Here is a 13993-nt window from a genome sequence, read left to right as displayed (position 1 = left end):
GACAGTGGCCCTGCCATCCCCCTGACACAGCCCTCCTGAGTGCCCCAGAGCTGGGTAAAGCTGCTCCCTTCCTCCCTTCCTCAGAGCAAACACGACCAAGTGCAGAAGAAGCTGGAGTCGGTGGAGAAGCAGCTGGAAGAGGCCCAGCAGCTGGTGCAGCTGCGTGAGATGAAGATCAGCGGCTCTGGAGGAGGTAGGGATGTCCCTCTGGAGGCAATGCATGCTCTGGGCATCCAGCCTGAGCTGTGGGGCTGCAGAGAAGAGGGCAGAGGTTTGTCCTCCCCACTCAGTGCCACTCTGCAGCCCCTGGCCTCTCCGGAGCGTTCTGTCACTCCGTGTTGCTCATCCAGCGGGAGCTGGCAGGGACAGCTCGGTGACACAGCTCTGGATCTGGCACGGGGCTGGTGGTGCTGTGTCCCAGGGAGCTGCTAGCACTGCTGGGATGGGATGGGATGAGATGGGATGGGATGGGATGGACACACATGCTGTGCCTGAGGCAGGGCACATGTTCTGTGTGAGCAGGGCAGCCCTGGGCACACAAAGCACAGCCGTGTCCCATAAGCTCTGTGCTGGTGTTGGTGCCTTGTGCATCCTCTCCCCTGCCCCCAGCAGGGCCACAGGGGCTGGTCAGGCCCCAGCACCCACCCTGCACCCCTGGGTGTCTCTCGTTGGCAGAGGATGAGTGGCAGGTGAGGTTTGACTGTGCCCAGACCGAGATCGTTTTCCTGCGGAAGCGGCTGGCACAGCTGGAGGAGCGGCTGGAGGCAGAGCTGGGCACCAGGACAGGGCTCGAGCAAAAGGCAAGTGCTGCCAGCCCAGGAGGGGACAGGGGCACCCACGGCAGCAGGGCTATCCTAGGGATATTCCTCTCCCTGCTCCCAGGAGCTTTGCAGGGCTGAGGCTCAGCATTGCATCTGCTTCTTGTTGCTGCTCTCACTGACCAGGGAAAACCAGATATTTTCTACTGGTCTGAGCCTCAGAAATCACTTTTGCATAGCAAAATTCCACCTTGGTCAAGTGTGAGCGTGGGCAGAGGGTGAGGAGCTGTGGGCAGGTTTTCAGTGGTGGGTCTAGCTTTAGGAGCTGTACAGGGCTGTGCTGTCCCCATCTGTCACACAAAGACCTGGCAGCTCCCGAGCTTTGCCCCGAGGAGGGAAAAGGCCAATGTGCTTCCCTGAGAAGTGCCTGGGAGCCAGGTCACTTCCCATAAGGATAAAACAAAGAAATAAAGATTTCTCATGGTACATTAAATAGTAATAAGAAAGAAGCTGAGTCTTAGGAGCTTGGGTAAAGCGAAGCAGCCCATTTGCTCTCAGTTAGTGTGGAATTACAGGCTTCATTAATGCAAGATTTTGCTTATTTAAAGCCGTTCCTTAACGACTCCATTCCCTGGCGTGGGAGAGCTCTGCGTGTCTGTCCCAAACACAACAGGAATCCTTGGGGATTCCAGCCCAGACGCAAAGAGAAATGGGATCAGGCATCGCCCCGGGGCAGCTCTGCTGACTCAGCAGGAGGGGCTGGGCTGCCACAGGCACCGGGGGGTGCCTGGAGATGGAGGGGACACAGCACCTCAGGCTGTCCTTGTTTAGTGAAAAATCTCTGGGCGAACCAACCCTGGGGAATAAAGTGAGGCTGAGTCCTGGTGGGGCTTTTATCCGGGGGGTGTGAGGTCAGTGGAGTTCCTCTATGGGGTGTGTGGGGTCAGTGGGGCTCCTCCTCTGTGGGGTGTGGGGTCAGTGAGGTTCCTCTGTGGGGTGTGTGGGGTCAGTGGGGCTCCTCCTCTGTGGGGTGTGTGGGGTCCAGGGGCCCTTCCTCTGTGGGGTGTGTGTGCCGTGGGGTCCCTCCTCTGTGAATTGAGTGTGCCATGGAGTCTGTGGGGTCCCTCCTCTGTGGGATGTGTGTGCCGTGGGGTCCCTCCTCTGTGAATTGAGTGTGCCATGGACTCTGTGGGTTCCCTCCTCTGTGGGATGCCTGTGCTGCGGGGTCTGTGGTGTCTACGAGTTCCCTCCTCCACGGGGTGCACGTCTCCATTTTCTGTGGGGTCCACGGGGCCCGTGTGTCCCTCCCTGGCTGCCACAGCCCCTGTGCCCTCTGCAGCTGGGCGAGGCGCGGGCAGCGTGCCAGGCGGCGCGGGACGGGGCGCAGCGGCTGCGGCGGCGCTGCCAGCGCCTGGCCTGCGAGCTGGAGGACGCCCGGCTGCTGGCTGAGAACCAGCAGAGCCGCAGCCACGAGCTGGAGAAGAGGCAGAAGAAGTAAGGCTGGTGTGGAGCACCGGGAGGGCTGGGGGGTGCTGGAGCAGGGGCCAGGGAATGGGGAGGGTTGGGGTGGGTGAGGAGCTGCTGTAAGGGTGGAGCTGTTTTTGTTTTAGCTGCTGGGAGTTATTTTTCCATCCCATTGCTCTGTGACTGACACAGGGTCTGAGCCCAGACTGGTTTGGGTTGGAAGGGACCTTAAAGTTCATCCAGCTCCATCCCTTGCCATGGGAGGGGAATATTCTCCTTCCACTATCCCAGAGTGCTCCAAGCCCTGTCCAGCCTGAGCTTGCTGTGCTGCCCTCCAGGTTTGACCTGCAGTTAGCCCAGGCCCTGGGGCAATCTGCCTTCGAGAAGAGCCTCCGTGAAAAGCTGTCCCAGGAGAACACCAGCATCCGCTGGGAGATGGGCAAACTGCAGCAGAGCCTGGAGGTAGGAGGAGACCCCACTTTGCTCTGTTGGACCCAGTTTTGGGAGCAGCACTCATTATCCTTGCAATCAGAGCAGAGGCAATCAGGAAACTTGATTCCAATTTCTCTTAGCACAGCTCAGTGTGTTTAAATCTCCTTCCAGAAGGGGTGTTGCTATGTATAAGTGATCCCCACCTCATGATTCAGCTAATCAGGGCCACCCCCATTTTCACTGGGGTCACTTGTGCTCTTCCTCACATGCCTACCCCCAATCCCACCTTGGGGAAAGTGCTGTCTGTGCCCCGTGGGATGGTGCTATACCAAATGCCACCATGGTGGCAGGGGCACTGCTGCTGGGGTGGGGGGAACCCCAAAGGCTGCTGCCACCACCCCCAGGCAGCTGGGGCTGCAGGGAACCCACGGGGGACACCCCAGGGCAGTGGGAAGGTGAGGTCAGGATCAAGAGGGTAAGGTGGGCATGGGGCTCTGGGTGTGGGGCCCCTGCTGCTGCTCCAGGGGGTTGGCACGATGCCTTTGGGAATGCTGTGGGTTCTGAGAGCGGGGTGTGAGTGTCCAGGCTCTGAGCCCGCTCTGCCCAGCACAAAGAGGCCGAGGTGGCCAGGCTGGAGCAGCAGGTGGCCGTGCTGGCTGGCCGAGTGCAGGAGCTCAGCACCCCTGGGGCCATGGACACGGTGCCCACGCTCAAGAAGAAGCTCTGGGACCTGGAGGGCAGCGCTGCTGAGCAGAAGAAGGAGCTGGAGCGGCAAACAGCTGCCGTGGATCACCTGGAGCAGGTAACGTGGGGCTGGGGGGACCAGGGGTGTCTGTCCCTGCTGGGACAGCCCAACACCATCCTCATCCCCTCGGGATGTGCATCACCTCTGGGTGTTTCAGCTCCACGAGAGGCTGGAGCTGGAGATCGAGAGGATGAAGCAGATCCACCAGAAGGAGCTGGAGGACAAGGACGAGGAGCTGGAGGACATGCAGAAGTCCTGCCAGAAGAGGGTAGGTTTGATGCTGGGTGCTCTCCAAAGTTCCCCATGTCCCCAGGAGCTCTTCCAGGTTCCTGCTTTCCCACCATCACCTCAGCATGAGCCTCGGTCACAGCCTGGGGGTGCAGATCAGGCTTTGGGTCAGGGGTGAGCCCCTGCCACGCTGGAGGGGCTGTTGGGGACAGTGTGTGAGAGCCACACGTGATGCAGCACATGGACCCACTGCTCCCAGTAACACCAGTGTCAGCTCCGGGTGTCATGTTTGGGGCTGATTTGCAGAAAACAGTCTTTCCTCAAGGCCATGAGGTTGGTGGGTGTAAACACGAATTCCAGAGCTGCAGGGGCATGTCTGGGTGTGCTTCAAACAGCCCATCCTGTCCCCAGTGTCCTGCAGCTCCCTGGCACTGGCACTGCTAGGGGTAGGAGGTGCTCCAGGGGACGTGGCCCATTCCTGGTCCCCAGTGCTGGCTGCAGAGGTGCACTCCCTCTCCTGGGGAATGCCAAACCCCTGCTGTGGCAGTGGCTCTGCCCTGCTGGCACCTTGAGGGGTGGCTGGGCACTGAGCGTGGCTGGGTTTCTCCCACAGCTCCGGCAGCTGGAGATGCAGCTGGAGCAGGAGCACGAGCAGAAGCAGATGGTGCTGCACGAGAAGCAGGACCTGGAAGGGCTCATTGGCACCTTGTGTGAGCAGGTAAGGGGGCAGTGCCCTCCTAGGGGCTGATTCGTGGGCCATGCCCTGCCCTAAAAACAGGAGTGGGGATAAACAAGTGCAGCCAGAGCAGCAGCCTGGTGTTGGTGCACGTGCAGCTGCTCATGGTGCTGTGTCCCTCATCTGTCCCAGATGCCACCCAGCCACAGCAGGCACTGGGATCTGGAAGTGTTTGGACTGCAGGGATCACACAGGAGCTGCACGGTCCCACTAAGGACCCACAGAGGGGAATTGTTCCTTTTTGTACAGGAGAATTATCCAGGCAGAGGAAGGTGTCTGCTGTTTCCTGGTGTTTCATGAGAGCCAAACTAGCCAGATCTAGCACTGGACTGCATCCAGCTGCCTAGAAAAGCAGTTTATCCAATCCTGCTCATTGCAGAGGAATTATATCCCAAGCACATTTGGTGAACAAATCCTTTTTCTCTCTCTGATCAGTCTGTGGCAGCAACTGGAAAAAAGCACACCCAGTTCTGCTCCCGTTCAGCCAGCAGGTGAGGAGGGGCTGCACTCAGCCTCCTTGGGCATCCCTTGGCATCACCTGGAGGCCACCCCAGAGCTCTGGTGACTGAGAGAGGCCAGGGCTGAGGATGGCAGCAGCTCAGTGTCACTGTCAGGTGGTGCTGCGCCCCAGGACTGCCCAGAGGATCTGTCACATGTCCCCATGTCTCCTGCCCATGCTCACGCTGCCTTGTCCCAGTGCCACTCACCCTGGCGCAGAAACCAAGCCCTGTGTCCTCTGGCTGTTGGCACAAGCTGCATTTCACCACTTCACCAGCCCTGGCAGTCCTGTGAGTTCATTAAATGGGATGAATCCGGGATCTTTGCAGCACCAGAACGGGGGGAATATTTCAAGCAGACACAAAATGGTCTGACGTGGCTTATCCAACACAACCCTCCTGCTCCTGGCTTAGAAAATGTTTTGGGAACTGTCACAATAAACAATGCTGTATCAAAGCAGGGGATTATTACAACAGTCCAACACATCCTGCTTGTTCGTGGGAGGGGAGCTGAGATGGATGAGCAGGCAGCAGGAGCTGGGGGGGGCTCAGGAGGAAAGGCTTCCTCTCCCTCCAGCACAGCCCCCAGGTGTTGCCCTGGCAGCCCCCAGCCCCCCGAAGGCAGTCCTGGTGTGAGGGAAGGGGAGATGGGGCCATGCAGCTGGGATTGCTGTGAGACACAACCACACTTTGGCAGCAGCTATTAAATCAAATCCTGGCTTTGTCACTTAAAAATCCTGGGCTGCAGTGGTGGGAGGGGGCAGCTGGTTCCAGCCATGGCACCAAATTTATCCCCTGTGGTTGTGGACAGACCCTGAGCAAGAGGAAAATGATGTGAGCAGTGTCCAGGATCCAGCTGGAGGGATGGCAGGGGAACAGCAGTGGTGGTGCTGCAAACACCCTCTGGTTTGCAGAGGACAGTTCCTTAAAAAATAGAAAGAAAACAGCCAACCCAGAAAACTAATTAAGGAAATGGAGATGCCAATGATTTCTTGTTCCAGCAAATTCCAGCCAGCTCTAAACCAGGCTACAAGGTCAAATCCACACAGTTGATTTTAGCCAGTGAACAGAAAAAGGAGAAGGAAGGGGTTTGAAAGGAGAGCCGTGGAAAACAACCTAAATGGAAAATGCTCTTATACCTCAGTTATGCTGAAATCGAGCACTGAAACCATGTCCCTGTTTATTTGGTGGCTAATTCCTTTATCCCTGTAACCATGGTTGCTCTCTCCCTCTCTCTGGGTTTTTTTTAAGGTACTCCTCGTGGCTGTGTGGCCAGGCTGTCCCTCTGGCCACAAGGGTGACCACTGTGGGGGATGTGACCCGTGGAGAGCAGGGCTGGGCAAATATTTTCACAGGAGCAGCTCTTTGGTGGGGAAAAAATACAGAACTGGCCGTGGCACTCAGTGCTTCGGTGTAGTTAACCGAAACATCCCTAAATCGAGTGGGGAACGCTTTGGGATGGGGCAGAAGGGCTCAGCCACCCCCTGTCCCCTGCCCAGATCGGCCACCGCGACTTCGACGTGGAGAAGCGGCTGCGGCGGGACCTGCGGAGGACCCGGGCGCTGCTGGCCGATGTTCAGCTGCTGCTGGCGGCCCCAGCCGAGCCCGGAGGCGGCGGCCAGGAGCTGGAGCACCTCCGCAAACAGGTACGGGAGGGACTGCGGGCAGCGGGGACCATTCCCAGCCGCCCCGGTTTGACTGAGCGCTGACACGCAGCGGGAGTCTCCTTGGAAAAGGAGCGCTTCCCTGTAATTAAGGCAGCGCTGGTGAAGTGTTTTTTTCCTTTTTTTTCCTGTTAATTACCTTCTGTTTGGCGCGTTTCTGTGCGTCTCCTACGGCCGGGCTGGGGCGGCGTTGCCATAGGGATGCTGCGAGCGGCAGAGGGATGGGGGGGGATTTGCCGTGGTTTGAGCTCAGCGGTGCTGGGTGACCTGGGGAGCGGCTCTGTGCCACCACACGGGGGACATCCCCGACCCCAAGGTGAGCTCTGAGTCCTGTGGGGTGCCCTGCCATGGGATAGGAACACCACGGGGCTCTCCATCCCCTTGTGGGCCGTGTATTCCCAAGCGCCAAGCAGGGGCTCAGCTAAAGCTGCTGGCCCTCTGAAACCACTGAGAAATTAATCTGTCCTGCACATTTCCCCTGGAAACGAACGAATCTGGAGGCACGAGCAACTCCAGCAACATCCGAATATAATTGGGAGGGTCGTTGTGCATAAATAACAGCTGTGAGCAGCAGCTGTTCCCACCTGTGCTGGGGGAGAAGGGGAAGGTGAGCTGGGCCTGATGGAGCTAGAGGTGTGTCCATGCCCTTACCTGGATGTCCAGGGCAGGAGATGGCCATGGCTGGAACAGATCACAGTGGGAATGGCTGTTTTTTGCACTCTTGTGCTGTTAAATACTGTTGACCGGGTGCTGTAGTGCTGTGCTTCATTAATCCCTCAGTGTTTCCCAAACCCCACTTTGGGGCTGGAGAGGTTGCACTGCCCCTGTTTTTTCCCAGTCCCTGGTGGGAGGGAAATGTGGCAGGGTCCTGCCCTCAGGTCCCTTCCCTGTGCTGATCTGAGGGGCCTGCATGGATGCTGAGGTGTTTCCTCTGCCCATCCTGTGGCCATCCCATCGTGTCCAGCCCCATCCCTCTGGGGAATAATGCCCAGCTCACCTGGGGAGCAGAGCTGGGGAAGTAAATCTTTACTCCAGAGAGTAAAGTCATGGAGAGAGCAGCTGAGGGATCTGGGGGGGCTCAGCCTGGGGAAAAGGAGGCTCAGGGGGGACCTTGTGGCTCTGCACAACTCCTGACAGGAGGGGACAGCCTGGGGAGGGTCAGGCTCTGCTCCCAGGGAACAGGGACAGGAGGAGAGGGAACTGCATTAAACTGTGCCAGGGGAGGGTCAGGTTGGACAGCAGGAGGAATTTCCTCATGGAAAGGGTGGTCAGGGACTGGAAGGGGCTGCCCAGGAAGGTTTGGAGTCCCCATCCCTGGAGGTGTCCAAGGAATTGCTGGACGTGGCACTCAGTGCTCTGGGCTGGTGACAAGGTGGGGATCAGGCACAGGCTGGAGATGACTTTGGAAATCTCTCCCAACCTTTATGACTCTGGGATTCTGGGATTCTTGCTCCCTGCACACCCCAGTCCCCACAGCAAGGCAGGAGGTCACTCTCTGTCCCTGTGGTTCCATGGCTGTGCTCAGCTCCCTTGTGTTTGGACAAGAGCAGACAGCCTGGATTTTGGGAATGCGGAGTTTTTGCTGTGCCACCAACACTGAGACTCTGCCTGTGTTTAAAATGCCACATGATTATTCTGTCCTTTAAGCTGAAACAATTTCTAATGGCATTCATGACGACTTTCTCAAAAGCCAATGCATCCTACCAGCAGCCCACGGAGCTGCACGAGAAGAAAAACTTTGCTAAAATGTTACATTTCCGTTAATCAAAATCCATATGGCTGGAAGTGCAGCATTGTTTCTTAATAAGGCTGAGGCATCCATTTTATGCAGGTATTTAACAGATGGTGTTCACAGCAAACTAATGTTGTTCCACAGTTCATACATTATGCATTTTTGGGGGGAATTTCAATTTATTCTTCCCAAGTGGGAAAATTCCATTACACGAAGTGAATTGGAAGCTAATGTTTAATGAGGGGTCCTGGAGATGCTTTTCTGCCTGATGGAACTATCAGGGATTTGGTGGGAATTGTGGCACGGAAGAGGCCAGTCCATGATTGTGGATGTGGCTGTTTCTAGAGCAGCTGGACAGGTGGGAAAGGCCATAAAACCGGGAGCTGATCTGAGTGGCATCTTCAACTCATCCCAGCAAAGCACAGAGACTTTTTTTACAGCCGATGGAAGAAAGTCCTTCCTTTTCTAGTGAAAGGTCTCAATCTCCCCAAACAGTGGAGAGAAGCTCCAGTGATGGTATTCCATGATTCCCCCCACCTTTTTTTTTAATTTTTTTTTTTTTTTTGAGAGAAAGAGATAAAAAAGAAAGGAAAAAAATTAATTCTCAAACTCTTGCCATGGTGTGCAGCTTTTCCTGTTGCTCCCTGGAACTCCACAGGGAAACCAGGACCAGGCACAGGAAATGAGCAGTGAGCAGAGGGGTTTATTTTTCGTAGAGAAAAGAAAGAAACCCCAACGAGCAGGGGAAGGAACTGGATGTTCAGGTACAGCCTACGATAACTCCTCCGCCCAGGCAAGGGGGGAGTTTTCGGGATGACGCTGCAGCTTCCAGATGTTTGCAGCCCATTGAAGATCGTTGTGATCTTAATGGCTGAGCTGTAAAACCCGAGAGCAAATTAGCGTTTATAAATGGGATCTTCCACGTGTATTTGCAAATGCAATTTACGCCACGTGAAAAGCCCATTTGCAAACCCCCGAATCATGAATTGCTCTAATCAGGAATTACATGTAATTCACATAATTTTGCAAATTAATGATCCCAGCTCCACCTCGCCGAGGGAGGATGTGCCATCGAGGCTGCTGGACTCACCAGGACAGTCAGTGGTGTTGGGATCTGTGCTGGGAGGTGCCAAGGAGGCTTTGCTTGCCCTGTAAACCTGGAGCACGGGTTTAAAACGTGGAGATTCTGTGTTCTTCAGCAGGGAAATATGCTCTGTGCAAGTGGGAATAAACGTGGCACGGGGGCAGCACCATCAGCATGTGGTTTCTGCTCCTTTAATGATGATCCCCTGCAACTTTTCCCAGCTGGAAGAGAGTGAAGCCAAGTGTGCAGAGGCCCAGAGATGCCAGCAGACAGCAGCTCTGGAGCTGGAGAACCTGCACACGGAGCTGGAGACCCTCAGCAGAAGCAAGACCCTGGTGGGTTCCTGGAGCTGTCCCAGGGCAGGGCAGGTGGGAGGGCACAGCCCCACCTCGGGGGAGTTTGGCAGCAGTCAGCAGCTGCTTCGCTAAATCAGCCGCTACCAGAGTGGTTAATAAATCACCTCGCGGTGTTCATTACACGGGTGAGGATTTTTACAAAATATCCCAGCGTATTTACTAAGTCTCCAAGGATATTCCTCACTAAATCACCTGGACAGTTTGGAAACAACAGCCTCCGGGGGGGTTTAATGTGTGGACAGAATTCCTACAGGGGAGCAGCATCCCATGGTCCTGCTCTGCCTCTCTGATGGGCTGGAGGCTGTTGGCAGCACATGCCAGAGGGGATTTGGTGGGTTCCCTGAGGGATCCGTGAACCAGGTGCTGTGGATCCTCCTGCAGGTGGACGAGCAGCTGTTCCAGCTGCAGCACGAGAGAGCAGACCTGCTGAAGCGCATCGATGAGGACCAGGAAGACCTGAACGAGCTCATGGAAAAGCACAAGGCTCTGATTGCCCAGGTAGGAGTTGGGGCAGTGTCTCCAACCCTGGGAGGGCTCTCAGGAAGCCCTGCAGGGCCAGTGGTGACCCCTGGGGCTGCACAGAGGGGTGAGGAGCCCAGGACAGAGATGCTGTGATGAGGAAGGGAAGGCTCACAGCACCAGATCCTCTAACCTGCAGTTTTTAACCTTCTTTCAAGAGGTATTTTGCCTTTGGTTTCAACACTTGGGGAATCCTACAGCTGCCCCTCTGGGTTGTTTTTTTTATTCCTTCTTTCACCATTTTCTCATGCAGAGGTTAAAAAGTGCTGCCAGACAGCCTTGGGGCTTTCAGTGCCATATCCAAGCTATGTCAGGCTCCCCCAAAGGATTATCCTGGGAGCTGAGGGACCCCAAAACTTCCATGGGAGAGAGCAGGCTGGCCAGGCTGGCAATTCACAGTCTGGTGCCCCTTGCAGAGGTGGGAGGGATCCAGGAGCCTGTGTCTGGAACCAGGACAACCTGGCTTCTGTCCTGATCCACAAATACTTGTTTCAAAAATTAGGGAAGCTGCAGTGAGTTGGGAGAATGAAGCTCCATCAGGGCAGTCCAGGAGCAGCTCACTGTCCCAGGAGCAGGAGGTTCAGGCAGGAACCAGCCCTCTGCCCTGATCCCACTGCTCCCACTCCAAGTTTTCTGTTTCTGCAGTCAGCCACAGACATCGCTCAGATCCGGGAGCTGCAGACACAGGTGGAGGATGTGAAGAAAGAAAAGCAGAGCCTGCAGGAGAAGGTAATTCCTGCAGGGGAGGGTAATTCCTGCCCAGCCTGTGGCACCCCTGCTGAGGAGTGGGACCTCTTTAGGCTGGAGAAGTCTTTTCCTGGCTGAGTTTTTGGGATTCACAGCCTGGCTTTTCTTTCCTCCCTTGCTGAACTGTCCTGGCTGGGATGGGCACCAGCAGGGGCTGCACCCCATGGCCTCTGTGGCTGTGCCACCCCTCCTGGAGTGAGGGATTTAATTTTAAACACATGAGTAATCCCATTAAGTGAAGTGCTTTACTGGAGCGTGGCTAAGCTGCCCAGGAATCAGAAGCAGGACTCGCTCCTCCGAGGCGGAGCGGGTGGTGCTTTGGAGATAGGCTGGATAAAAGGAGGCAAATTCCTGCAGTTTTAGGTCAAATTCAAAATCTGAACCCGGGATCACTAAAAGGGCAGTTTCCTTTGGAGATCTCGGTGTAAGAACTGAGGAAACAGCTTGGCCCGGGCAGCTTTCCACAAAGGCTGTGAATTTTTACTCCTGCTGTCCTCAAAGAGTCTGTGAGGAGAGAAAAGCAAAGGAGCCACAGACACGTGTCCCTGGCCAGCAGGTTCTCCATTCAGAGGCACACATCCTGCTCTGTGTGCCTTCAACAGCAGGGAATTCTCTGGAAAGGGAGGCCAATGCTTGGACACGTCACCTCAGGGGCCAGGAGAGACCCCAGTGCATGTGAGGGACTGGGGAGGGGATCTGGAAAAAGGGGATCAGGAGAGGGGATCAGCATGTTAGTGTTCAGGAATACATAATCACGGAATGATTAAATGCAGGTGCTTTTATTGAAGAGCTCTGGGTGTCAGGGGTACAGACCCAAATCTGACTGTGCCATGGGTTCAGGATGAACATGTTTTTATATTCTATCATTATGTAACTTACATAATTATTAAACTTACATTGTTCTATTGTATACATTGATTTCATCCAAGCACAGGTTTCTCGTGATCCCCCCTCAAACCCTTGAACATAGTTTCTCATGATTCATCTTACGATTAAACAATAATTATATCTAAACAATCATCACATCTAACAATTATCTCATTTATCATATAATGGTCACGCAGGTGCAATTTCACATGATCTGGCAAACACAGGGCCTAACATTTCCCAGGGCCTACTTTTACCATTTCCCCAGGGCCTACTAAGCCTAGCTTTCTTTCTAACTCCCCGAATTTTCTGCGATTTTAAATCTTTTACTGTCAAGCAGAGGGGTTCAGCAGAGGGGTCTGGCAGAGGGGCTGGGGGATGCTGACACAGCCCCTGCTCTCCCAGCTGCAGGCAGCTCAGGCCAGGGCGGCCCAGCTGGAGCAGTGCCCGGCCGAGCGCTCCATCGTCAGCCGGCAGGAAGCTCGGATCCGGGACCTGGAGAGCCAGCTGGACTTCCAGGCCGTGCAGATGAAGCGCTTCGAGGTACCCCCTGCTCGCTTGCGCTGGTGCCAGGCAGGCCTGGCAGTGCCACCGCCTCACCCGCGGGGACAGGAGCGCCTGGGAAGGGCCGGGAGGGACAGCTGGCGGCTGGGGCAGCCCAGGTGGTTGGTGGCACTGCTGCTCCCTCTGCGTGGGGGTTTCTGACAGCCAGCAGTGGCTTGGTGCTCACGGGGAGCTGCCCAACAGCTCGGCTTCCCTTCACCCCCCAGGTGCTGGTGCTGCGCCTGCGGGACAGCATCATCCAGATGGGAGAGGAGCTGGAGAAGGCGGCCGAGTCGGAGGCACGGGAGAGGGAGAACACCAGGTACTACCAGAGGAGGATGGAGGAGATGAAGGCTGACATGGACGAGCTGGTGCAGAGGGAGCTGGAGTCCAGCCGCCGGCGCATGGAGCTGGTGAGGGGCTGCTCCTGCTGGGGTTTGGGTGCTCCCATGGCCACAGGGATTTGCTGCAGCTGGAGGTGACCCCTCGTAACCCCCGGGCTGGTCTGAGGGCTCCAGAAAAGTCATTTTTGTCTGGCCCTTTGTGTGCTCTGGGTCTGGGGATGGAGTTGTTCCTGGGCTGCTCCTCTGGGAGGGGCAGGGAATTGCTTTGCAGCTCTCTGCAGTCCCAAACCACTGAACCAAAACTGTCCTTGAGGAGCCTCATGCTTCCTTTCTCCATGGCTGGTCTGGTCACTCTGCTCCATGGTTTTTTTGTTGGGAAGGAGGTGGATTTGCCTGCTCTCATAGAAATGCAGTTCATGTGTGGATGTGGCACTTGGGGACATGGTTTAGTGCTGGACTTGGCACTGCTGGGGTAACAGTTGGACTGGATGATCTTGGAGGTGTTTCCATCCTGGATGAATCTATGATTCCAAGTTAGGTCATTCCTGCAGCTCCTCATGCTGGTTCTCCTCATGTCAGGCAGAACCAGGGTGGGTGGGGAATGCCCTGGCCCTGCAGCAGCCCCTGAGTGCTGGTCACAGGGCTGGGTGTGCCAGGGCTGGGTGTGCCAGGCTCAGCCCAAGCACCAGATCCTCCTGGATCTCCTGGCTTTGCCAAACCCTGCTGTGGCTGCAGCTCAGACAGTGCCAACCACAGCTAAACCTGCTCTGAGTGAGCAGAGCCCCAGCTGGCTTTGGAGAGCAGCAAAAATAGATTCACCTTCACTTTCCAGCCCTTTCCAGAGTCTCTTTTCATGTTGTTTCTTCCAGTAATCCAAGGGAAAGCCTCGCTCCCGAGTGGTAATTGAAAGATATTGCAATTCTGCTGGCAGCAGGGCTGAATTAGGAGCAGTTATTTTATCAATAATCTTTTAGTTAGCAATCAAGGAGATTTCGGGATTTATTCTGCCCCGAGGCTGCCAGCCTTCCCGAGGGGAATGGTGTGAATGATTCCCAATCCTGCACCAGGTCAGGCTTTGTCCTTGCTCTGCCTGCTCCAGCTGCCAGGGCAGCCTCCCCTGGGCATGGAATGAGGTTGGATCTCAGCCTCTGATGCCTTGCAGAGCCATGAGATGGTGGAGTGAGAGGCTCTGCTGAGGTGCCACGGGCATTCCGGGCTCCCTGATCCCTGTGGCACTGTGGGTGCTGTGATATGGGGTGTTTGTTGCAGCTCTGCTG

The 13993-nt window shown here is 55.8% G+C and overlaps 1 protein-coding gene across 4 annotated transcripts in view; it reads left to right on the top strand.

Moving 5' to 3' along the window:
• MYO18B (myosin XVIIIB) overlaps nt 1-13993 on the top strand; it is a 58722-nt gene that overhangs the window by 28585 nt on the left and 16144 nt on the right. For all 4 annotated transcript variants that reach the window (XM_041488324.1, XM_041488325.1, XM_041488323.1 and 1 more), the window contains exons 27-39: nt 85-193; nt 676-800; nt 2098-2252; nt 2561-2684; nt 3262-3456; nt 3557-3667; nt 4241-4345; nt 6360-6506; nt 9562-9675; nt 10078-10194; nt 10861-10944; nt 12235-12372; nt 12600-12785. In XM_041488324.1, coding sequence (XP_041344258.1) covers nt 85-193; nt 676-800; nt 2098-2252; nt 2561-2684; nt 3262-3456; nt 3557-3667; nt 4241-4345; nt 6360-6506; nt 9562-9675; nt 10078-10194; nt 10861-10944; nt 12235-12372; nt 12600-12785 — 1710 coding nt within the window. The remainder of the gene's footprint in view (nt 1-84; nt 194-675; nt 801-2097; nt 2253-2560; nt 2685-3261; nt 3457-3556; nt 3668-4240; nt 4346-6359; nt 6507-9561; nt 9676-10077; nt 10195-10860; nt 10945-12234; nt 12373-12599; nt 12786-13993) is intronic.

The sequence above is a fragment of the Pyrgilauda ruficollis genome, unplaced genomic scaffold (assembly GCF_017590135.1).
Source record: "Pyrgilauda ruficollis isolate IOZ18807 unplaced genomic scaffold, ASM1759013v1 scaffold9, whole genome shotgun sequence".
Lineage (NCBI taxonomy): Eukaryota > Metazoa > Chordata > Aves > Passeriformes > Passeridae > Pyrgilauda > Pyrgilauda ruficollis.
This window is presented reverse-complemented; position numbering and strand designations above follow the sequence as displayed.